The sequence below is a fragment of the Rutidosis leptorrhynchoides genome, chromosome 7 (genome assembly GCF_046630445.1).
Source record: "Rutidosis leptorrhynchoides isolate AG116_Rl617_1_P2 chromosome 7, CSIRO_AGI_Rlap_v1, whole genome shotgun sequence".
Lineage (NCBI taxonomy): Eukaryota > Viridiplantae > Streptophyta > Magnoliopsida > Asterales > Asteraceae > Rutidosis > Rutidosis leptorrhynchoides.
This window is the reverse complement of record NC_092339.1, coordinates 332,971,522-332,999,201: the sequence shown is the minus strand read 5'-3', so window position 1 is coordinate 332,999,201 and position 27,680 is coordinate 332,971,522. Positions and strand designations below refer to the sequence as shown.

The following is a 27,680-nucleotide window of genomic DNA, read 5'->3' as shown; positions in this document are numbered from 1 at the left end:
CCAATCCGCATTATTTTGGACGCAAATATTTTGTGTCCCTAATGCAGTGCGCACATTCCCTCGTGTACTTCCCGTATAATTGACTCCGCTTGAGTAGGATTGAGACACCGCAAATGAGGCCCCAGAAAAGATTTTCATCTCCCTTGTCCAACAGATACATTGGTGCTTTCATCTTAATCTTTCTTGCTTCACTTGAATCTATCGGCAACATACCTTTGGTTAGAAATTCTATAATTGGTGTCATCCAACTCCGCTCTTCTTCTTCAACCGCAGCTGAAACACTGTCTTCTTCAATAGATTTTACTTTAACTTCCTCAACCCAAAATTCTTTCTTAAAATGACTGAATGTTAATGCGGCTAACTTACTTAGAGCATCCGCCTTTTTATTCAGCGTCCTCGAAACCCGAGTTAACTGGAATAAATCGAAGTTGGTTGCTAGCTCTTGCACAAGCTTTAAGTATTTTTGCATCGACTCATCGTGTGCTTCAAATATTCCGTTAAATTGGTTTGCAACCAACTGCGAATCAACATATACTGATAGTTCTTTAACCTCCAGATATTTTGCTACCCACATCCCAGATAACAATGCTTCATATTCAGCTTCATTATTTGTGACAGGGAAGCTGAATCGCAGTGCGAAGGTATACTCTTCCCCTTCTGGAATTTTTAGGACTATTTCGGCCCCTGCGCCTTCTGGACCACAAGCCCCATCTGTGTGCATTTCCCACAGCTGTTCGGACGAAGGTTGTAGAGACCCGTCTTAATCCATCCAGACGAAGTCCATATCGATTATAAACGATTCACAATAGTTGATTATATCGCGAGGTATTTGACCTCTATATGATACATTTTACAAACATTGCATTCGTTTTTAAAAGACAAACTTTCTTTTCATCGAAAGTTGACATTATGTATACCATTTCATAATACATCCAGCTATATTTGACTTAATAATAATCTTGATGAACTCAACGACTCGAATGCAACGTCTTTCGAAATATGCCATGAATGACTCCAAGTAATATCTCTAAAATGAGCAAATGCACAACGGAAGACTTCTTTCATACCTGAGAATAAACATGCTTTAAAGTGTCAGCTAAAAGGTTGGTGAGTTCATTAGTTTAACATAAATAATCATTTTCATCATTTTAATAGACCACAAGATTTTCATTTTCAGTTCTCATAAATATACGTCCCATGCATACCTGGTAACCGAAATTAACAAGATGCATATAAGAATATCCCCTATCATTCCGGGAAATCCTTCGGACATGATAAAAACAACATCGAAGTACTAAAGCATCCGGTACTTTGGATGGGGTTCGTTAGGCCCAATAGATCTGTCTTTAAATTCGCGTCAATTAGTATATCGGTTTACTAATTCTTAGGTTACCAAGCAAAAAGGGGCATATTCGGCTTCGATCATTCAACCATATAATGTGGTTTCGAATACTTGTGTCTATTTCGTAAAACATTTATAAAAGCGCATGTATTCTCAGTCCCAAAAATATATATTGCAAAAGCATTTAAAAAGGGAGTAAATGAAACTCACCTAATGTATTTTGTAGTAAAATACATATGACTATATTGAACAACTGAACAATGCAGGGTTGGCCTTGGATTCACAAACCTATATCAATTATGTATATTAACACACATAATTGTAATCGAGCAAATTTATATATAAATTTATTAGTTATATCATTTTATATTAATAACCTATATGGTTCATATATTCATATTATATAAAATAAAATATAAATTTTGTTATGTTATGTGTATTAAATATAGTGTTATGTACAAATTGTTATTTGGTAAAATAATACTAATGCTAATAATTAAAAATGTGTAATCTCTTTATAATGATATTAATAATAATAATAATAATGAAAACAATAATGTCAATTCAAATAATAATAAGAATGATAATTTTATTAAAAATGTTATTTTTTATTAAAAATATAGTTTTGGTAAAACTGATAATTTTAACAATAATGATAATAAAATAAAGAGTTGTATTATTTTTACCATAAAAATTATAATTCTTAATAATAACTTTTAATACTAATAATACTTGATGGTAGTTAATGTTAATAATAAAAATAGTATTAATGATAATAATAGTTATAATATTGATGATAATATTAATAATAATAATGATATAACTACCTTCAAGCTTTTCTAAAAAGATGGCATGAACTAGGATTGAACCCACGACCTTCAGTTAATCAGCCACACTCCAAACTACTCGTGTATCTACTGTTTTTCTGTTCCAATATGCAGCCTCACTCTATTTAACTCATTTATCGTCTTTGTTCCATCAACGACCCAATAACATAACAGCCCAGCCAGCTTTTGGAAAAAAAAAAATCTATGCATTCGACCAGTTTCGAACCTGCGACCTCTCTTTACCCGAACACACCCATAAACCATCCAAGCAAATCTATTTTTCTTTTGTTATATTCAACTTATAATCATTTAGCCCGTATTTCTTTTCTGTTTCTACATCTTCTTTCGACCCAACAGTAGAATACGGCCCAATCCAAAAAAAGTACTCGACCCAACTATATAATAATCCATGTATTTGTTAAATTGGATCCCTAAGCCCATGAATAACAAAAAAAAATTCCGATTGAACTCCTTAGTCGATATAAACAAGGAAAGGGTCGTACAGTGAAGTAGAGAAATAGGGTATTTGTTTATTTGTAACCGACCCATAATGGATTAAAATAATTATCACAGTTCAATAAATAAATGCTTAGCCTGGTGAATCAAACATGTTGACAGGAACTTAGTGGGTGGGACCTTCGATTTTAACCAAGAGCAAAAAGGCATCGACCTACTTCATTTATAATCATCATTTAATCATTTTTTTTATAGTGCACTGCATTTTTCATGGATACTCATAGTGTATATCACTTTTTAAAAGAAAACAAAAGAAAATGACACCAATCATCCACCTTATGTCTTCTTGTCCCTTGATAATTAACATATAATTATAAAGATCACCTTTTCAATGTTCCTTTAATCAGAAAAATGAATAAGCGGTTGCAGCAACGCGTATGTATCATCATGTTTCGTTTAATCAAGCCCAACAAACGATTATTGTTTCGTCTCCTATATCAATCATGTGCTCTTAGATAGACTGCCACTGTTTCGCACACTTAAAGAATGGAATGCAAGAGATAGTGGCGATAGTGATTTGGCTTTGTAAAAGGTGTGATTGCTAGTTAGTGATTTACACATGTATATATAGAATTAAAGTGAGCGGAGGTAACATACGGTTGCAACAAAAGAGGGAAGGTGGTGGTTTTGCGTTTAAAGGTGATGGTGTTCCCGGTGGTTTTGGTGGTTGTGATTCGAAGTTGGAGAGGGTGGCTAGTCGCAGCAGAAACAATATCAAGGGATGATATCAAAACGGTCTTGAAGTGGTGATTGTTTGAAGGAGTAGGGTGATGTTCAAATGAACCGAAGGTGGTGATGGTTATCGTAAAAAGATTGTGATAGTTTTTCCTAGATTACGAGAGAGATGGAGAAAATATAGAAATATGAAGATATTGGTGTATGGTTGAGTTATATACAAATAATAATTGAATATTAGATGCAGTAAATCCTTTTGTTTGTATTCTGAGTTGATTCAGACGTTTAACAAATTGGAGACAGGATCAATTCAATCAAGGACTAAATAACCAAAAATTTAAGCTGTAAAGGTGATTGGATTTGTATAACTGAAAATGATACGTAACAGATTGGGGATAGAAACAAAGCATGATACAGTTAGATGATTATCTTGAACTGATTTGGATTCAAGCATAAGACTTTATACCATTTTATTAAAATTTACTAATTATAATTATATTTACAATAATTTAAATACAAATAATAATAATATCAATAATAATTAGTAATAATAATAGTAATACTAATAATAAGTTACAACAATAATAATTTTGGTGAAAAAAATATGATAAGTCTTATTAATGGTAGATAATTTATTTTAAATGTAAATTATAGTTTTAATTATTCTCCTAATAATATTTATATCTATCATTATATTTTTTTTATTATCATAACCTTTATTAGAATTTTTAATATCTATATTTATAATAATTATATCAATAATACTAATATTGATAATAATATACATATGATGTTATTAGTGTTAATAAGACAACCATATTTTAATTCATACTTAAATTTAATGTATTAACATTATATATTGCTACTTATATATCACATAATAAGATATTTTGTATATTAATATTTATACATTTTAGTTTAATATAAAATAGTCAGTAATCATTTTCAGCAACCAGGTATATATATATATATATATATATATATATATATATATATATATATATATATATATATATATATATATAATTAACTAATATAGATTTATAATTAAGTTTTAAATATTGAGTAGTTAAATATATTAATCATGTATTGATACAATTATCTTATAGTATATCAATTAATATTTTGTAATTGTTTTGCATAAGGTCATATGTATATATATGCTGATCTAATCGTAAACTACTGTTCGTGAATTGTCGGGATTAGTCAAAGGTCAAATGATATTATGAATGTACTTTACAAACTTTATTACTCGACATTACAGACTTTGCTTATCGTGTCGGAATAATATAAAGAATAAGTTTAAATTTGGTTGGAAATTCCAGGGTCGTCACAGTACCTACCCGTTAAAGAAATTTCGTCCCGAAATTTGAGTGAGGTGGTCATGGCTAACAATAAACATGTTTTCATGACGAATATGAGTTGATAAATAGAGTTTTATCATCATTGAATAATTTGGATAAAACGATTCGTTTACTCGAAGCATATGAGTGAAGCTGTCATAAAATTTTGAGATAGATATTTAACTTTTGATGTAGTCACGGTGGATTTCCGAAATTCAAGGAATTAAAAGAAAAGTTTCAAAATCTATAGGATCTGATTCTTCGACGAGTACGGAAATTAAGATCTTTATAATTAAATACGGTGATCTACCTCGATTACTCTGTCTGATATTTCTATTATAAATTAAACTCTTCCGTTCCATTATTATTACTATTCCTATACTTTCTTTCTTAGTTCATACATCCAAAAGATTGTGAAAATACTTAATCCAGTTCTAATCCTTGTCCTTATCCTTACTATATTTACTAATCCTTACTATACATCCAATAGATATTTACTAATCCTTACTATCACAACAATCATTCTCCTTTTCCAACTTCCACCTGAGGAATCTGTTTTCTTCTACTTCGCCCTTGGGGTTATAGTATTTTTAATTCTCTCGTGTCTTTATGTTGCGATAAACATTGATATACACGGTTTGTAATTTATATGTTGTTATCAGCCGTTATATTCTCCTTTATATTTCGGAGTCCCTGCTCCCGTCTTCTATAATCATTGTCATTCACGGTTAATGCTCTCTCTTATTTGCTATGATTTATACCCATTTTCTATTTCGGAGCTTCATGCTTTTGTTTTCTTTTCGCAAGTAATGATCCAGAATTCGTAGGTATAGAGTGTCGAATTAACGTAATGTTCTAAATAAGAGAGAACGTAATAGCACAATTTGATTTGTCAAATTACCAGAATCACTGAGAATAGAACTATCAAGAATATACTTTCTTGATATGTTTAGAAGTTAAGCAGAATGAAAGAGTTATGTAACATGGCACGTGATGACGTTATAATCTGTGAATCATCACGTCCTATTAGAAACTCAGCATGACTTACTGTAATATAATCACGTTGATCAAGTGTCATTATATTATACTAACCCATGCTCCAGTTCCCAACACTACTTCAAAACCATTCATAATTTAAGTTCGAATTTTTTAGAATTTAGAAATTGAAATAGTTTCCTTTTTATGATATATCACAGATAGTGCGGAGAGACAATTACTATCGGACGAGAATATTTATGAAAATATCCTCAGAAATATCGAAGATATTTAGATGATATTTTGGAATTTCCAAGTTCGAAGGTTGATTAAGAAAAAATTTTCGCAAGATTTTAACATGACTTCGGAGCAAGATATTCTCTAAAGATTTCAACGGATCCAGAATTACCTGGATTCTTTGAATATAGGGTATGGTCCTTGTATTTGTCCTTAGTCTCCTTCGTGGTTAGCTCAATCCGTTTTCCAGTTCCAACTTTTCTGAGCTTTTCCAACATACTATTCTTTATCATCAAACTTCCAGCTATTAAGGTCGTTTACAATTTTTGTTGCTTCATTCAACTTTTCAAAATTCATAGTATTAATTCGCAGATTGAGTGCTTTTCAGAATTTCAGAATGAAAGATCATAGTTCTAAGAGATAAATGTTATATGGATACATATAACTGTTGTTGTGGAAACGTTGCGAGACTCACAATACAGATTTTCTGATTTCCGGTAATTGGTATGGCAATTCTTGTTACAAGATGTGGATGAGTACATGATGAGACTTCATTAGATAAATTTAGTGATTTTTCGAAGAGATTTAAACCAAGGAGCGACGAGGTTGCTGGTACATCTGCTGGTAATATGGTGGAATATAATAAAAGGTTCCCCGGTAACTATAAAAGAGCACACATATAAATCAAGGTTATAATAAGGTTGTTTCGAACGAAAAGTCAAAGTTGACTTGCTGGAGCTGTGACAAAATTTGCTAATTTTAGAAAGGGATTGCAAAGTTATTTTGGGTAATAATAAACACTAAGAAATTAGCGTAGCTACGTTTTAAACGGTTACTCAGTTGCCGAGAGTTTCTCAGGTGAATAGCTATATGCATCAATCTTTTCTTCCGTAGATGAAGTGCGGTTGGTTTATCCTCTCGATTGAGGTGTTTTCAAGAATCATGAAAGGTTTGAACGCAGATTTTAATTGTCAAGATACAAATGAGGTTTAAGATGAAATCAAGTGACAAACTTGAAGAATTGTTTAGTTTCATATGTTATAATCAATATTTTAATTCATTTTAATTGTCCAATGTTGGTAGTCCTCAGTTGATAGTCTACAGTTAGCAATTCAATAATTCATATATAGTTTAATATATAATATTCAAATTAATTAATATGTATCGTGACCCGTGTACATGTCTCAGACTCGATCACAACTCAAAGTATATATATTATTTGAGAATCAACCTCAACCCTGTATAGAGAACTCGATCATTACTGAATATAGAGTGTCTAAGGTGATTCCAAATAATATATATAGATGTGTCGATATGATATGTCAAAACCTTGTATACGTGTCCCGATATTTAAAGTGCGTAAAAATAAATAGCAGAAATTAAATGACGATAAATAAAGTGCGTAAAGTAAATAACAGAATTTAAATGATGATAAATAAAATTGCGATAAATAAAACGCGATAAATAAATTGCGATAAATAAAAGGTAATACGGAATTAACAGTTAGCTAGGAACAGTTAGCGTTGATTCTTAATAAAATTTCTCATAGTTAATTTGTTTGTTTCTAACAAATTTTATTTTGTCTAATGTTTTCTTCATTATGCCACTTGTTGGATTCTGATAAGTCAAAATCTAAATATGAAATTGAATGAAAATGATTACTCTGTGATGAACGGATTCGTATAACGGTGGATGTGAGTAGGATAGTAAATGACTGTTGAATCAGATTCGAAGAATGTACATATAAATGTGAAATCTAAATATTCCTCGGGTATTACCTACCCGTTAAAATATTTTCACCATTAACAGTTTGTACAAAAGAATTTTTAATTACAATCCTTATGAAAATATATATACATATATATTTTCTTCAGATGTAATCATGGATTTAATGAGTTAATATGATATTAAACTCATTTGATTTATCTTTAGAACAAGAATATATAATCTCTAAAACACTAGAGATTACATAATCATCATGTCGAGCAAAGATCAAGGATGTAGAACGATAGAACGAAGATCATATTCGAGGTACAGAATGAGATGTTGAGGCATGGATTGTTGATGGTACTGGTGCTGTTTATTGATGGTACTGTTGGTGCCGATGATGTTGCTGAAGCTGGTACGTTTTGCACTATATTTTCCAAGGCTATGACTTGGGCGCGAAGTTCGTTGACTTTTGCTATTACTCCGGGATGATTGTCGGTAAGAACGAGCGAATGAATAAGGTTTAGAATCTGAGATAGTATGTAATCATGACGAGATATTCAGGAAATGAGGGTGAAAATGGTATTTCGGACTGGTTCACCGGTAAGTGCTTCAGGTTCTTCGCCAAGGGGTGAATTTGGTTGATGGAAAGGATTACCTTCTTTTTGTATCCAATGATTAAGTAGGCTACGAACCCATCAGATGAATTGGTTGATTCATTCTGGTGACACTGCTTTCGGAGCTTAGGTGAAACTCCATATCGGAATAGCTGTCGGAATCCGAGGAATTCGAACTGGTTGAGGGATTCATCTCGTACAATCAGATGAAGGATTTTCGATAAGAAATAGATTATAGGATGTAGATTAGTACCCTGCAATACATAATTTACATATGCATATATAATACTAAAATCCCATAAGTTACGGAGGAATCTACGGAAGTTGTCAAGCAATGTCTACAGTAAAAGATACGCTATGATATGAATTATCAGATACACGAAGATATGAATTATCAGATACGCTAAGATATGAATTTTGTCTATTCACTATCTATGCAATAGAGGCAGTAAGATGTGTCTAGACTTTAAGGATGATAAGCAATAATTTTCGACACCAAATGATAAGCAAAACTTTTAACATGCAGACACGGTCGAAGTCCAGACTCACTAATGCATTTAAACATCTATCATTTAGACACACTAATGCAAGACCTGGTTCGCTAAGACCACCGCTCTGATACCAACTGTAGAGACCCGTCCTAATCCATCCGGACGAAGTCTATATCGATTATAAACGATTCACAATAGTTGATTACATGAGGTATTTGACCTCTATATGATACATTTTACAAACATTGCATTCGTTTTTAAAAGACAAACTTTCTTTTCATCGAAAGTTGACATTATGCATACCATTTCATAATACATCCAGCTATATTTGACTTAATAATAATCTTGATGAACTCAATGACTCGAATGCAACGTCTTTTGAAATATGCCATGAATGACTCCAAGTAATGTCTCTAAAATGAGCAAATGCACAGCGGAAGACTTCTTTCATACCTGAGAATAAACATGCTTTAAAGTGTCAACCAAAAGGTTGGTGAGTTCATTAGTTTAACATAAATAATCATTTCATCATTTTAATAGACCACAAGATTTTCATTTTCAGTTCTCATAAATATACGTCCCATGCATAGAGACAAAAATATCATTCATATGGATTGAACACCTGGTAACCGACATTAACAAGATACATATAAGAATATCCCCTATCATTCCGAGAAATCCTTCGAACATGATAAAAACAACATTGAAGTACTAAAGCATCCGGTACTTTGGATGGGGTTCGTTAGGCCCAATAGATCTATCTTTAGGATTCGCGTCAATTAGTAGATCGGTTTACTAATTCTTTGGTTTACCAAGCAAAAAGGGGCATATTCGGCTTCGATCATTCAACCATATAATGTAGTTTCGAATACTTGTGTCTATTTCGTAAAACATTTATAAAAGCGCATGTATTCTCAGTCCCAAAAATATATATTGCAAAAGCATTTAAAAAGGGAGTAAATGAAACTCACCTAATGTATTTTGTAGTAAAATACATATGACTATATTGAACAACTGAACAATGCAGGGTTGGCCTTGGATTCACGAACCTATATCAATTATGTATATTAACACACATAATTGTAATCGAGCAAATTTATATATAAATTTATTAGTTATATCATTTTATATTAATAACCTATATGGTTCATATATTCATATTATATAAAATAAAATATAAATTTTGTTATGTTATGTGTATTAAATATAGTGTTATGTACAAATTGTTATTTGGTAAAATAATACTAATGCTAATAATTAAAAATGTGTAATCTCTTTATAATGATATTAATAATAATAATAATGATATCAATAATGTCAATTCAAATAATAATAAGAATGATAATTTTATTAAAAATGTTATTTTTTATTAAAATATAGTTTTAGTAAAACTGATAATTTTAACAATAATGATAACAAAATAAAAAGTTGTATTATTTTTACCATAAAAATTATAATTCTTAATAATAACTTTTAATACTAATAATACTTGATGGTAGTTAATGTTAATAATACAAATAGTATTAATGATAATAATAGTTATAATATTGATGAGAATATTAATAATAATAATGATATAACTACCTTCAAGCTTTTCTAAAAATATGGCATGAACTAGGATTGAACCCACGACCTTCAGTTAATTAGATACACTCCAAACCACTCGTGTATCTGCTTTTTTTCTATTCCTATATGCAGCCTCACTCTATTGAACTCATTTATCGTCTTTGTTCCATCAACGGCCCAATAACATAACAGCGCAGCCAGCTTTTGTAAAAAAAAAAAAAAAAAAAATCTTTGCATTCGACCAGTTTCGTACCTGCGACCTCTCTTTACCCGAACACACCCATAAACCATCCAAGCAAATATGTTTTTCTTATGTTATATTCAACTTATAATCATTTAGCCTGTATTTCTTTTCTGTTTCTACATCTTCTTTCGGCCCAACAGCAGAATACAGTCCAATACGAAAACAAGTACTCGGCCCAACTATATAATAATCCATGTATGTGTTAAATTGGATCCCTAAGCCCATGAATAACCAAAAAAAATTCCGGTTGAACTCCTTAGTCGATATAAACAAGAAAAGGGTCGTACAGTGACGTAGAGAAATAGGGTTTTTGTTTATTTGCAACCGACCCATAATGGATTAAAATAATTATCACGGTTCAATAAATAAATGCTTAGCCTGGTGAATCAAACATGTTGACAGGAACTTAGTGGGTGGGACCTTCGATTTTAACCAAGAGCAAAAAGGCATCGACCTACTTTATTCATAATCATCATTTAATCGTTTTTTATAGTGCACTGCATTTTTCATGGATACTCATAGTGTATATCACTTTTTAAAAGAAAACAAAAGAAAATGACACCAATCATCCACCTTATGTCTTCTTGTCCCTTGATAATTAACATATAATTATAAAGATCACCTTTTCAATGTTCCTTTAATCAGAAAAATGAATAAGGGATTGCAGCAACGCGTATGTATCATCATGTTTCGTTTAATCAAGCCCAACAAACGATTATTGTTTCGTCTCCTATATCAATCATGTGCTCTTCGATAGACTGCCACTGTTTCGCACACTTAAAGAATGGAATGCAAGAGATAGTGGCGATAGTGATTTGGCTTTGTAAAAGGTGTGATTGCTAGTTAGTGATTTACACATGTATATACAGAATTAAAGTGAGTGGAGGTAACATACGGTTGCAACAAAAGAGGGAAGGTGGTGGTTTTGCGTTTAAAGGTAATGGTGTTCCCGGTGGTTTTGGTGGTTGTGATTCGAAGTTGGAGAGGGTGGCTAGTCGCAGAAGAAACAATATCAAGGGATGATATTAAAACGGTATTGAAGTGGTGATTGTTTGAAGGAGTAGGGTGATGTTCAAATGAACCGAAGGTGGTGATGGTTATCGTAAAAAGATTGTGATAGTTTTTCCTAGATTACGAGAGAGATGGAGAAGATATAGAAATATGAAGATATTGGTGTAAGGTTGAGTTATATACAAATAATAATCGAATATTAGATGCAGTAAATCCTTTTGTTTATATTCTGAGTTGATTCAGACATTTAACAAATTGGAGACAGGATCAATTCAATCAAGGACTAAATAACCAAAAATTTAAGCTGTAAAGGTGATTGGATTTGTATAACTGATAATGATACGTAACAGATTAGGGATAGAAACAAAGCATGATACAGTTTGATGATTATCTTGAACTGATTTGGATTCAAGCATAAGACTTTATACTATTTTTATTAAAAATTACCAATTATAATTATATTTACAATAATTTAAATACAAATAATAATAATATCAATAATAATTAGTAATAATAATAGTAATACTAATAATAAGTTACAACAATAATAATTTTGGTGAAAAAAATATGATAAGTCTTATTAATAGTAGATAATTTATTTTAAATGTAAATTATAGTTTTAATTATTCTCCTAATAATATTTATATCTATCATTATATTTTTTTTATTATCATAACCTTTATTAGAATTATTAATATCTATATTTATAATAATTATATCAATAATACTAATATTGATAATAATATACATATGATGTTATTAGTGTTAATAAGAAAACTATATTTTAATTTATACTTAAATTTAATGTATTAACATTATATATTGCTACTTATATATCACATAATAAGATATCTTGTATATTAATATTTATACATTTTAGTTTAATATAAAATAGTCAGTAATCATTTTCAGCAACCAGGTACATATACATATATATATATATATATATATATATATATATATATATATATATATATATATATATATATATATATATATATATATATATATAAAATTAAGTTTTAAATATCGAGTAGTTAAATATATTAATCATGTATTGATACAATTATCTTATAGTATATCAATTAATATTTTGTAATTGTTTTGCATAAGGTCATATGTATACATATGCTGATCTAATCGTAAACTACTGTTCGTGAATCGTCGGGATTAGTCAAAGGTCAAATGATATTATGAATGTAGTTTACAAACTTTATTACTTGACATTACAGACTTTGCTTATCGTATCGGAATAATATAAAGATTAAGTTGAAATTTGGTTGGAAATTCCGGGGTCATCACAGAGGTGGTATTTCTTTCGATTCATGCGAGACTTCGATATCTCCGGCTGTTTCGGCCAGATAATCTGCTATGACTTGTCCTTTTACCGCACTTCGTAATGAGAAACTTATTTCATGCTCTCCTAATTCAATAGCCCATTTGGCCATGCGACCAGAATTTTCTGGTTTATATAGCACCTGCTTTATCGGCTGATCTGTTAGGACCCCTATTGGGTGCGCTTGGAAATATCTCCGCAAGCGCCTTGCCGTATGCACGAGTGCATAAACCTGTTTTTTGATTGCAGGATAATTTAATTCGCTCCCTGTCAAAGCTTTGCTAACAAAATACACAGGCATTTGCACCTGTCCTCTGTCCGCTATTAACACTGAACTTATTGCTTCCTTCGATGCCGCTAAGTACAGTATCAACGTTTCTCCAGCAATTGGTGCAGTCATTGTTGGCTGCTCTTTCAGCAACTTTTTCATTTCTTGAAACGCCACTTCTGCTTCCTCCGTCCACTTGAAGTCCGTTTTCTTCAAGCAATTCTTCAATGTTCCGAAAAAGGGGAGTGACCGCTCTGCGGATTTGGATAGGAACCTTGTCAAGGCCGCCAACTTACCCGTTAAGCTTTGCACTTCTTTTTTATTTCTTGGTGACGACATATTCTCGATTGCCTCTATTTTCTTTGGATTTGCACGTATCCCTCGCTCAGTTATTATATGACCAAGAAACTTCCCTTTTTCTTCTCCAAAACTGCACTTCGACGGGTTAAGCTTCATGTCAATCTTTCTTAACGACCCAAACGTTTCTAATATTTCCTCCAACAAACCTTGTTCTATTGTGCTTTTTATGACCAGGTCGTCAACATATGCTTCTAAATTTCTTCCAATCTGACCTTTGAAAGCTTCATCTATTACCCGTTGGTAAGTTGCTCCAGCATTTTTTAAACCAAATGGCATCTTTGTGTAGCAGTATATGCCTTGACTTGTGTGGAAAGCAGTCTTATCCTCATCGTCCGCTGCCATCTGTATTTGATGGTATCCTTTGTACGCATCTAGGAAACGTTTGTATCGGAAGCCAGCTAACGATTCAACTTTCCAGTCTATTTCTGGCAGTAGATAATTGTCTTTAGGGTAAGCTTTATTAATATCCGTGAAGTCAACACACATACGCCAAGACCCATCAGGCTTTTTTACCAACACTGGGTTTGCTACCCACGTTTGATACCTTACTTCTCATAAGATGATTACTTTGACCAACTTGTCGACTTCTGCTTTCAACCATTCGCTTCTTTCAGGAGCCATGCCGCGTTTCTTTTGTTGTACTGGCGTCAGACTAGGATTTGCGTTAAGCTTGTGCTCAGCAATTTCCCTTGGTACACCCGTCATGTCTGCTTCTTTCCAAGCAAATACGTCTGTATTAGAAGCTAATATATTGCGAAGCTTAAACTTCATCTCATCAGACAATCCTCCGCCAATTTTAATTTTCTGCTCTGGATGCCGTGGGTTTGCAATGATCATGCAGCTTCTAAGTTGCTCTGCCTCACTCGGCTGCTGCTCTGCATGTTCCACGGCTGCAATGCTTGCATCTTGCTTTTCTGACATGATCGTTGCAATTCCCAATGGTGTTGGGAATTTAATAAGGACATGTACCGTAGATGGGATAGCTGCTAATTTTTGCAAAGTCGTGCAACCCAAAAGCGCATTATACTTTGAGTAGGACCTTACAACGGAAAATTCTACTGTCGTACTTCTCACTAATTCCTTATTATCATCGTCCACCAGCTCCAACTCTAATTCAATGATCCCGATTGGCCATGCGGACTCACCAGAAAATCCTGATAACGCAGTGTTAGGAGCCACTAGCTTGGCTTGCACAGCCCCTGGTAACAAGCGAAAACAGTGCTCGTACATTATATCAACACCGCAATCGGTGTCTACATGCAATCGCTTGATGATGTACCCGCAACTTTTGACACGTCCTTTAATTGAAATGTGCGCATTCGAGGGTTCCTGTGCTATGGCCGAGAATGTGATGGGAGTATTTTCCCATTCCTCAGATACCTCTAACTTGCGCCTCTGATTTATCCGTCCACTGGTTACCATGTTTATGGTTTTATCCATTTCCTTTCCCTCATTCTTCTTTTACCACGGATATTCTTTTTCTCCCTTTGGCTTGTCAGCATGTGCTCTTGCTCTTTTCTTCAAGTGTTACAATCTTCCTTTTCTGAGTTCAGCAACAACTCTTTCAATTAAGTGCCGACATTCATTGGTCTCATGACCGTAATCATCGTGAAAATCACAAAATTTGCTTCTGTCTCTGTTTCCATAATACTTTGACAAAGGCACTGGGGGGTCGAAACTTTTGCACACTGCCTCTGTAGCCAAAATTTCTTTTGGTGTTTTGGTGAGGTCTTTTATTAACGCAACATTTTCAGCATGGCTGCTTTTGAACCTCTGGCTTCCTCCCCCTTTACTGTTGTTGAACTTGCGATACTTATCATTATGATAGGTACCACCCCTAGGTTAGCCATTACCACCATAACGTTTACCCGGCTCCGAACCTCTTCCCTGCACTCGATAATATTCATCATCGATGTCCATGTTTGAAGAGGTATTTCCGCAATTATGCTTTATATCTTCTTGTGCCCGCATGTAGTCATGCGTTTCTTTTACGGCTTCCACGAAAGTTTCAGGCACTCTTCTTCGTAGCCGTTGCCACAAAGACAGGTGTCTGTCAGTATCTATACAATGAATAAAGCCGGATACCTTCTGGCTTTCTGGCAAGTTTTGTATCTTAGCCACCTCTTTAGTATATCTGTCTATTATTTCTCCCAAGCTCTCTTTCAATTTCTGCTTAATGTCGTAACATTCGACATGTGTTCTTTTGCGTACTCGCAAATTGTGAAAGTTCAATAAAAACCTTGAGCTCAAATCCGCAAAACCTGTAATGCTTTGGGCTGGCAAATTATTGAACCATTCCCTTGCCACTCCTTGCAACACTATTGATAGCATATGGAATGCTACTGCATCACCCCAACTGTGTGTTCTTGCGGTTCCTTCAAATTTTTGTAAAAAGTCATCCGGATCTGATAACCCATCATAACTTTAGAGTGTTAGAGGCAACACCGGTGCGACTGTGAAGGGATGATTGGTGATGTGCGGCACAAACTTTTCTGTTGTAGGAGCTAGCTCAAGACTTTGCTTAGCTTTTTGCCCTTGCATCACTGCGAACCAATTGCTCATAAACTCTTGTACCCGCACTGGCTCATTGAAAGCGGGTGCCAAGTGTGGTGGCGCGACTTGCGGTAATTGAGATATGAAGCTATTTGACTGGGTTGCGGCATAGTTCGTTCCGCTATATTGATTGCTTGCAATAGTATGGACTGATTGCGGAGACGCACGTGCCGTTGACCTTTGTTGTGGTGTCAGCATGATGTATGAACCATCTGGATTTCTCAGACCCACCGAGGTGATAATTCGTTTTACTTGGAGAACCAAAGCTCAGGATTTTTGGTGACAGATCCTTGAATGGTTTAAAGCCAGTTCCTGTTTCCAGTAAACTTCCATCGAGAGTGTGCCACCATCCCTTAGATGACTCATTCAGGACAGTTTCTAATGTAACCGGCCCTGTTCTAACACTTGGTGTTGATGGAGGCTTTGATGTGCCTTTGGTTGGTGCTGGCGGCGTCGACGGTGTGTTCGTACCAGTCGCCGTAGGTGTTTGAAACCCTGGACTTCCTGGAGAGTCCGATCGCCCTTGATTCTTTGCACTCTTACTTCCTCCACCCATTCTTGCTGACAATAAAGAAAAACCTGAAAGTGATCGATTAGTTAAACAAAAAAGTTTTATCGAAAAAAGGTACGAAATCAGATACAACATAAATTCCAATCTTCTTTGTTTCATATAACCGGTCTCACGGATGGTGCCAAATGATCAAACATATTTTCACGGGGTCAAGGTGAACCTACACTTGAGTGCATAAAAGAGGTTTAAGGACTAACAATATTCGAACCTTCGACGCTTAGTCATGGATAACCCACATCGGTATCGTTTTGATTCCGACAGGGTGGCCGATTTGAGAGTCCATCAACAACCTAGCATACGAGGTTGAGTGGCCCAAATACATGAAGGTTTTATAGTTCAATACATGCCTGAAAGTCTTTAGATATCGTAAGAAGCTTTGTTCGTATGATAGAGATTTGTATGCTGTAGTTTACGTATGAGTAAACAAGTGAACGTCTATGTTTTTAGGGTTTATGAGCTATATATTTATAGGCTCACCAATTAGGGTTTCGGTAGAATCTTTTCCCTAATTAAATGCAATCTCATCCTTAACTAACTTTCGTTATTTAAGGAAGAGAATCCGACTTGATTATACCGTACACTCTTCTAGAATGTACCGGACCCCTGTGCAAGTATACGAAACTCGCACCAGATGGTATAGGCGCATAGCATGCGGCTATACCCGTATTGTATGCCTTTGTGTGTGATTAAATGCTTTGGATGCACATCCGCACAACCTTGCGGATATGCGTATCATTACTCACTTTTAATTTTCTTTTTTCAACGTTTTATATATATATCGTATTATTACTTTTGTGCATGCAGGACCTAGCATGATATATATAGTTTTAAGGCCTATTATTTCACTCACAAAGTAATTATGTATAACGCATATAATTTTGAATCTAATGTCACTTCATTAAACACGCTTTTAAAATCATTAATATGCGCCGCAAGATGGAGTAACATTTGGCGGCGCATAACCTTAGGTTTCAGATTGTACAAAAATTCTCAAGTTCACCCTAAAATGGTTCAACGAGCAAGACTCTTTGAACATGCTTACCATTCTAGGTGGTGTAGATTCTGAAAAAGACATATTTCCTCTCAAATTCGCACCACGCACCAAACACCACCGACGGTGCATGGTGCTTGATGTTTTGTGTCTTTGGCCAAAATATTGGATCTATCATATCTTTTGACTCATAGCTCCGATTTAGTCACCGTTCTTTTAAATCTTGTATATTTTCGAGATCTATCCGTTGGCAAGCTACCGTAGGCCGTTTGTCCCAAATTTTTTTCGAAACTAGATCTCGAAAACCTTCAATCTTGCCTTTTTCTTTCGATTTTGCGCTCTATTGACCGTTTTGAATTTCTATCATAGTATTCCTTTTGTGTATGCATGACTTAGCTTGATACATGTTGTTTTAAGGGCTATTATTTCTCTCACAATGTAATTATATATAACGCATATAATTTTGAATCTAATGTCATTTCATTAAACACGATTTTTAAATCATTAATATGCGCTGCCAAATGGAGTAACATTAGGCGGCGCCTATTCTTTAGTTTCGGATTGTTCAGAAATTCTCGAGATCACCCTAAAATCAAACTCTAGAAATGTGTCTAGCCATTCGAGGTCGTCAGGATGCCGAAAAAGGCATTTTACTCATTATTTATGTTCTTTTTTGAATGTTTTCAATATATCGGATATTACTTTTGTGTATGCATGACCTAGCATGATATATATAGTTTTAAGGCCTATTATTTCACTCACAATGTAAATATGTATAACACATATAATTTTGAATCTAATGTCACTTCATTAAACACGTTTTTTAAATCATTAATATGCGCCGCCAGATGGAGTAACATTTGACGGCGCATAACCTTAGGTTTCAGATTGTATAGAAATTCTCAAGATCACCCTAAAACGGCCCAACGAGTAAGACTCTTTGAACGTGCTCACCATTATAGGTTGTGTAGATTTCAAAAAAGACATCTTTTCTCGCAAATTCGCACCACGCACCAAACACCACCGACGGTGCGTGGTGCTTGGTGTTTTTTGTGTTTGTCCAAAATTGTGGATCTATAATATCTTTTGACTCGTAGCTCCGATTTAGTCACCGAATTTTTTTGAAATCGTGTATATTTTCAAGATCAATCCGTTGGCAAACCCCCGTAGGCCGTTTGTCCCAAATTTTTTTCTAAACCAGACCTTGAAAACCTTCAATTCTGCGTTTTTCTTTCGATTTTGACGCTCTATTGACCGTTTTGAAATTCTATCATATTATTCCTTTTGTGTATGCATGACTTAGCATGATACATGCTGTTTTAAGGCCTATTATTTCTCTCACAATGTAATTATATATAACGCATATAGTTTTGAATCTAATGTCACTTCATTAAATATGATTTTTAAATCATTAATATGCGCCGCCAAATGGAGTAACATTCAGAGGCGCCTAATCTTTGGTTTCAGATTGTTCAGAAATTCTCTAGATCACCCTAAAATCAAGACTCTAGGAAAGTGTCTAGCCATTCGAGGTCATCAAGATGCCGAAAAAAGACATTTTACAAATTCTCTAGATCACCCTAAAATCAAGACTCTAGGAAAGTCTAGCCATTCGAGGTCATCAGGATGCCGAAAAAAGACATTTTACTCACTTTTAATGTTCTTTTTTGAACGTTTTCAATATATATCGTATTATTACTTTTGTGCATACATGACCTAGCATGATATATATAGTTTTAAGGCCTTTTATTTCACTCACAATGTAATTATGTATAATGCATATAATTTTGAATCTAATGTCACTTCATTAAACATGCTTTTTAAATTAGTAATATGTGCCGCCAAATGGAGTAACATTTAGCGGCGCATAACCTTAGGTTTCAAATTGTACAAAAATTCTCAAGATCACCCTAAAACGGTTCAACGAGCAAGACTCTTTGAACATGCTTACCATTCTAGGTCGTGTAGATTTCTAAAAAGACATATTTCCTCTCAAATTCGCACCACGCACCAAACACCACCGACGGTGCGTGGTGTTTTGTGTCTTTGGCCAAAATTTTGGATCTATCATATCTTTTGACTCGTAGCTACGATTTAGTCACCGTTTTTTTAAATCGCGTATATTTTAGAGATCTATCCATTGGCAAACTGCTGTAGGCCGTTTGGCCCAAATTTTTTTCGAAACGAGACCTCGGAAACTTCAATTTTTCTTTTTTCTTTCGATTTTGACGTTCTATTGACCGTTTTGAATTTCTATCATATTATTCCTTTTGTGTATGAATGACTTAGCATGATAAATGTTGTTTTAAAGCATGTTAATTCTCTAACAATGTAATTATATATAACGCATATAATTTTGAATCTAATGTTAATTCATTAAAAACGATTTTTAAATCATTAATATGCGCCGCCAAATGGAGTAACATTTGGCAGCGCCTAATCTTTGGTTTCAGATTGTTCAAAAATTCTCGAGATCACCCGAAAATCAAGAATCTAGGAAAGTGTCTAGCCATTCGAGGTCATCAAGATGCCGAAAAAAGACATTTTACTCATTTTTAATGTTCTTTTTTGAACGTTTTCAATAAATATCGTGTTATTACCTTTGTGCATGCATGACCTAGCATGATATATATAGTTTTAAGGCCTATTATTTCACTCACAATGTAATTATGTATAACGCATATAATTTTGAATCTAATGTCACTTCATTAAACACGCTTTATAAATCATAAATATGCGCCGCCAGATGGAGTAACATTTGGCGGCGCATAACCTTAGGTTTCCGATTGTACAGAAATTCTCAAGATCGTCCTAAAACGGCCCAATGAGCAAGACTCTTTGAACGTGCTCACCATTCCAGGTTGTGTAGATTTCAAAAAAGACATCTTTTCTCGCAAATTCGCAGCACGCACCAAACACCACTGATGCTAGGTGGTGCTTAGTGTTTTATGTCTTTGGCCAAAATGTTAGATGTATCATATATGTTGACTCGTAGGTTCGATTTAGTCACCGTTTTTTTTGAAATCGTGTATATTTTTGAGATATATCCGTCGGTAAACCGCCGTAGGCAGTTTGTCCTAAATTCTTTTCAAAACGAGACCTCAAAAACCTTCAGTTTTACGTTTCTCTTACGATTTTGACGCTCTATTGACCGTTTTGAATTTCTATCATATTATTCTTTTTGTGTATGCATGACTTAGCATGATACATGTTGTTTTAAGGCCTATTATTTCTCTCACAATGTAATCATGTATAACGCATATAATTTTGAATCTAATATCACTTCATTAAACACGATTTTTAAATCATTAATATGCGCCGCCAAATGGAGTAGCATTTGGCGACGCCTACTCTTTTGTGTTAGATTGTTCAGAAATTCTCGAGATCACCCTAAAATCAAGACTCTAGGAAAGTGTCTATCCATTTGACGGTCGTCAGGATGCCAAAAAAGACATTCTACTCATTTTTAATGTTCGTTTTTGAACTTTTTCAATATATATCGTATTATTACTTTTGTGTATGCATGACCTCGCATGATATATATAGTTTTAAGGCTTATTATTTCACTCACAATGTAATTATGTATAACACATATAATTTTGAATCTAATGTCGCTTCATTAAACACGCTTTTTAAATCATTAATATGTGCCGCCAGATGGAGTAACATTTGGCAGCGCATAACCTTAAGTTTCAGATTGTACAGAAATTCTCAAGATCACCCTAAAACGGTTCAATAAGCAAGACTCTTTGAACGTGCTTACCATTCTAGGTCATGTAGATTTCGAAAAAGACATATTTCCTCTTAAATTCGCACCACGCACCAAACACCACTGACGGTTCGTGTTGCTTGGTGTTTTGTGTCATTGGCCAAAATGTTGGATGTATCATATCTTTTGACTCGTAGCTCCGATTTAGTCACCATTTTTTGAAATCGTGTATATTTTCGAGATCTATCCGTTGGCAAATTGTCGTATGCCATTTGTCCCAAATTTTTTTCAAAACGATACCTCGCAAACCTTCAATTTTGCCTTTTTCTTTCGATTTTGACGCTCTATTGCCCGTTTTGAATTTCTATTATATTATTCCTTTTGTGTATGCATGACTTACCATGATATATGTTGTTTTAAGGCCTATTTTCTATCTCACAATGTAATTATGTTTAACACATATAATTTTAAAACTAATGTCACTTCATTAAACATGATTTTTAAATCATTAATATGCGCCGCCAAATGGAGTAACATTTGGCGGCTCCTAATCTTTGGTTTCAGATTATTCAAAAATTCTCGAGATAAGTGTCTAGCCATTCGAGGTCGTCAGGATGCCTTACCCATTTTTTATGATCTTTTTTGAACATTTACAATATATATCGTATTATTACTTTTGTGTATGCATGACCTAGCATGATATATATAGTTTAAGGCCTATTATTTCACTCACAATGTAATTATGTATAACACATATAATTTTGAATTTAATTTCACTTTATTAAACACGGTTTTTAAATCATTAATATACGCCGCCAGATGGAGTAACCTTTGGCGGCGCATAACCTTAGGTTTTAGATTGTACAGAAATTCTCAAGATCACCCTAAAACGGCCCAACGAGCAAGTCTCTTTGAATGTGCTCACTATTCCAGGTCATGTAGATTTCATAAAAGACATCTTTCCTCGCAAATTCTTACCACACGCCAAATACCACCGATGGTGCGTGGTGCTTGGTGTTTTGTGTCTTTGGACAAAATGTTGGATCTATCATATCTTTTGACTCGTAGCGCCGATTTAGTCACCATTTTTTTGAAATCGTGTATATTTTCAAGATCTATCCGTTGGAAAACCACCGTAGGCCGTTTATCCCAAATTTTTTTCGAAACGAGACCTCGAAACCTTCAGTTTTGTTTTTATTTTGATGCTCTATTGACCATTTTGAAATTCTATCATATTATTCCTTTTGTGTATGCATGACTTAGCATGATACATGTTGTTTTAAGGCCTATTATTTCTTTCACAATGTAATTATAAATAACTCATATAATTTTAAATCTAATGTCACTTCATTATACACGATTTTTATATCATTAATATGCGCCGCCGAATGGAGATTTGGCAGCGCCTAATCTTTGGTTTTAGATTGTTAAAAAATTCTCGAGATCACCCTAAAATCAAGACTCAAGGAAAGTGTCTAGCCATTCGAGGTCATCAGGATTCCGAAAAAAGACATTTTACTCATTTTTAATGTTCTTTTTGAACGTTTTCAACATATATCGTATTATTACTTTTGTGTATGCATGACCTAGCATGATATATATAGTTTTAAGTCCTATAATTTCACTCACGTAACTACCCCACCCGTTATATTAAGAAAAACGTACATATTTTTTTAAATATTACATGTCGTCGTACTCATCAAACCATCACATCATGTTTAATTGTTACATGTTCAAAAAGCGCATACAACATAGTTAAAAGTTTACATAACCATTCGGGTTCAATGACCCATCTTACAAATCCCAAAAATATAAGTTTCTACCAATTAATTTAAGTTCTAAACATCACTAGAGCACGGGTTTGGGGTTAAACATTCTGTCGAACTTCCAAAAGCATTCCACTAGGCACTAAAGGGGAAACACCTAGTCCACAACTTTGCCCTTGCCACGATCCGCTCCCGCATCTAAAAATATAAACAATGAGAGGGTAAGCTAAAGCTTAATGAGTAAAATAAATATGTACATGCATATACAATTTACCTACATGCATCCACGACATTATACAATGAATTTAATCGCATATCATCTCATAACAAAAGCTAGTATCGTCAAATCGTACAACTAGCAACATCATTAGCATAATAATCATAATAATAATGAAATGCTAAACATCAACAAGTATAAACCATGGTTAACCAAAATCGCAAGGGAATGACCTCGCGAACGAGTCATCAGTGTTCATAACAACCGTTAGCGCCCAAAAACGGCTATGGTATGCAAACCCTGAGGTGTCCCAAAAATAGCTATGGTATCACCCCCAAGTGCACGAAAAACGGCTATCGCAACACTTAATCAACGTGTGAGTAAAACACGACTATTACTCACAACCATGTACACAAACACGGCTATGTGCACAACTAATACAGGCAAATAAATCATATACATACATACATAAATATTCCACTAACCTTATCGTCTTGGTGAGATTTCCAACAACAAACTTGCAACCTTCAAAGCAAGTCACCTAATACAATTAATGCCCAATTCATTCACATAACTAACCCCACTAGTGCATTTATGACCCAAAAGTGTATTTATGACCCACTTGCAGTAGAATCGCTCAAACAAGGTCAAAGTCTACAACTAATCACTAAAAGCTAGTGATTAAGGTTCTAAGACTTCCATTAATACAAGTCTAGTGTGTTTTCATACCCAAATTATTCCACTAGGTCAAACTTACCCATTTGAACCATTTCAAGTCAACCATGAACCCCAATAACAAATCTTTCACTAACACATAAGTGTGTTAGTGATTCGACAATACAATTAACCCTACAAACTTCAAATCACATGGCTAAACCCTAGATTACAAACCTTAGGGTTTCCATACATCAACTTTACCCCAAATTCGCCCAGTTAACCCTAAAATGGGTCTTACAAGCTTCACATGAACAAACCCTAGCTATAATTCAAATTGAACTTGAAAATCGGAGTTAAAACTTACCAATACTATCAAAACGTAGCTAGAGATGTAGGGAACAACTTTAAATTTTTGACTCGGGCAAGATTTGGTCTCCTTCTTCCCTAAAATGAGCTCCCTCTTTCTCTAAAACTGTAACTCTCTCTCTAGAATGAAAGTGTGTAGGTGAAAGAGTAAGAAATGAGATAAGGATAAGCTTTGGATCAGTTCTTATGGCCTCAAACCTTCCACAAAGTGAAAAGACCAAAACACCCCCAAAAGTAAGCATTAAATTCGAATTAAATACCAGATCTGCACACGGGTCGCGTTCCGCGATGACCTGTCGCGATCCGCGACACACTCAAATGCGATAAACCGACTGAAACGCGATAAGTAGATCAGGGATTGGATATTTCGAGTGGTCGCGTTCACGGCATGCATGTCGCGTTTCGCGACATGCCCAAACACGATAAACCCCCTTTAAACGCGACAGATTACCAGTAAGCACCCCAAACTAAAATCTTAAACCCTTTAAGTATTATGTAACTATGTAGATGCGTTTTAAGGATTAAATTACATACCTTTGGACTACGTGAGACGCTCCATGCGATGTAACTAGAAAAATGGGTGTTACAACTCTCCCCCCTTGAATCGGAGCGCGTCCTCACGATTCAAGCTGCATGACAAGCCGGAAGATACACCAAAACAAACTCTTCGGGTTCCCACGTAAACTCGGAACCCTTTCGATGTCGCCATTACACTTTGTAAGTTCTAACTTCTTTGTTTCACAATATCTTCACTTTCTCATCTAGTATTGCAATCGGCTCTTCAACACACTCCAACTTGTTGTTCAACACAATCTCGTCTAAAGGAACCCACGTCGAGTCATCCGCTAGACAGTTACGAAGATGGGAAACATGAATTGTGTTATGGATCCCGGCAAGTTCTTCGGACAACTCCAACCGATACGCCACTTCACCAACTCGAGCTGAAACTTGGAAAGGTCCAATAAACCGAGGAGCAAGTTTCCCTCGTTTCCGGAACCGTATAATACCCTTCCATGGTGAAACCATAAGCATCACCATATCACCTTCTTCAAATTCGATCGGTCGCCTACGTTTATCCGTAAAAGACTTTTGTCTATCTTGTGCCGCTTTCAAACGAGCCCAAATCATTTGGATCTTACTATTAGTCTCTAATACCAAGTCGGTGCTCCTGACTTCCCTTTGACCCACTTCACCCCAACAAATCGGGGTTCGACACCTTCTACCATATAGCATCTCATATGGTGGCATTCCAATACTAGTATGAAAACTATTATTGTACGAAAATTCCACCAATGGTAAATGTTCGTCCCAACTACCTCCAAAATCAATCATGCATGCCCGCAACATGTCTTCCAAGGTTTGATTAGTACGTTCGGTTTGACCATCCGTTTGAGGATGATATGCCGTGCTCATGTTCATCCTCGTACCCATGTCCTCATGAAACTTTTTCCAAAATCGAGATGTAAAATGGGTGTCTCGATCCGAAACAATAGACACGGGAACTCCATGTCTCGCTACCACCTCTCTAAGGAACAACTTTGAAAGTGCCTCCGACGTAATCGCTTCATGAATCGGAAGGAACAAAGCACTCTTCATCAATCGATCAACAATTACCCAAATAGTATCATATTGGGACCTCGCCGTCTTCGGTAACTTTGTAATAAAGTCCATGGTAATATGCTCCCACTTCCACTTCGGAATTTCTAAAGGTTGCAATTTACCATAAGGTTTTTGATGTTCAGCTTTTACTTGCAAACACGTAATGCATTGTTCAACATACTTAACCACATCGCGTTTCATTCTGGGCCACCAATACTCTTTCTTCAAATCAAGGTACATTTTCGTTGCACCCGGATGAATGGAATACTTCGACTTGTGCGCTTCATCAAGAAGCACCTTTCGGTAATCCCCCATCTTTGGCACCCACACTCTATTTTGAAAGGACAACAACCCGTGAGGGCCTAATTGAATAGAATCCATTTGTCCCTTGATTCTTTCCTCATGCTTGTTATTAACGAAAGCTTCAATTTGAATCTCCCCAAGCTTTACAAGGAAATCGTTAGTAATAATCATGTGTAACGATCCCACTCGTATCGCCGGATGTTGACTCTTTCGACTTAACGCATCCGCGACCACATTCGCCTTACCCGGATGGTAAAGTATCTCACAATCATAATCCTTTACCACATCCATCCATCTACGTTGACGATAGTTCAAATCCCGTTGGTCAAAGAGATGCTTTAAACTCATGTGATCCGAATAAATCGTACACTTGACACCAAACAAGTAGTGGCGCCAAATTTTTAAAGCATGGACCACCACCGCTAATTCGAGATCATGCGTCGGGTAATTCTTTTCATGTTCCTTTAATTGTCTAGAGGCATAAGCGATAACTTTACCCCATTACATTAGAACACACCCGATCCCATTTAGTGAGGCATCACAATACACCGTCATATCTTATACACCTTTTGGCAACACCAAGACCGGAGCTTGACACAATTTCTCTTTCAACAATTTGAAAGCAATCTCTTGCTCATTTTCCCAATTAAACCTCGCGTTCTTCCTTGTCAACTTTGTCAATGGAGAGGCGATCTTAGAAAAATCTTGGATAAGCCGACGATAATAGCCGGCCAATCCGAGAAAAATTTGGATTTTCGTAGGTGTAGTCGATTGTCCCCAACTCTTTACCGTCTCGATCTTCCCCAGATCTACTTGAATGCCTTCTTTATTCACAACATGGCCAAGGAATTGCACTTCCCTTAGCCAAAATTCACACTTGGAGAATTTAGCATACAACTTCGCCTTTCGCAATGTCTTCAACACCTCACGCAAATGGTGTTCATGTTCCTTCATACTTTTGGAATAGACAAGTATGTCGTCAATGAACACAATTACCGACTTGTCCCACATAGGTTGGCACACTCGGTTCATAAGATACATGAATGCCGCAGGTGCATTCGTAAGACCGAAAGGCATAACTACAAATTCAAAATGCCCGTAACCAGTTCGAAAGGCGGCTTTCTCACTATCTTCTTCACGGACCCGCATTTGGTGATAACCGAACCGTAAGTCAATTTTAGAAAAGTAAGTCGCACCTTGGATTTGGTCAGACAAATCGTCGATCCTAGGCAATGGATAACAATTTTTGATCGTCACTTTGTTCAACTCCCGATAGTCAATGCACATCCGCATACTACCATCTTTCTTCTTCACGAACAAAACCGGAGCACCCCATGGTGAAGCACTAGGTCGAATAAAACCTTTTCTAGCAACTCTTGGGTTTGGTTCATCAATTCTTGCATTTCCACTGGTGCTAAATGATAAGGCATCTT

The 27,680-nt window shown here is 35.1% G+C and overlaps 2 protein-coding genes across 2 annotated transcripts; both read right to left on the bottom strand.

Moving 5' to 3' along the window:
- Nucleotides 1-10: 10 nt before the first annotated feature.
- Nucleotides 11-721, bottom strand: LOC139860310 (uncharacterized). Its single transcript, XM_071849075.1, has one exon. It carries the CDS (start codon nt 719-721, stop codon nt 11-13), a length of 711 nt encoding a protein of 236 aa, XP_071705176.1.
- Nucleotides 722-14,067: 13,346 nt separating this feature from the next.
- On the bottom strand, nt 14,068-14,937 carry LOC139860309 (uncharacterized). Its single transcript, XM_071849074.1, has one exon. The coding sequence runs from the start codon at nt 14,935-14,937 to the stop codon at nt 14,068-14,070; it is 870 nt and encodes a 289-aa protein (XP_071705175.1).
- Between the last annotated feature and the right edge of the window lie 12,743 nt (nt 14,938-27,680).

Bases quoted from the DNA above. Each gene is read 5' to 3' on its own strand.
- LOC139860310 (XM_071849075.1), bottom strand. From the start codon at position 721: ATGCACACAGATGGGGCTTGTGGTCCAGAAGGCGCAGGGGCCGAAATA.
- LOC139860309 (XM_071849074.1), bottom strand. From the start codon at position 14,937: ATGGTAACCAGTGGACGGATAAATCAGAGGCGCAAGTTAGAGGTATCT.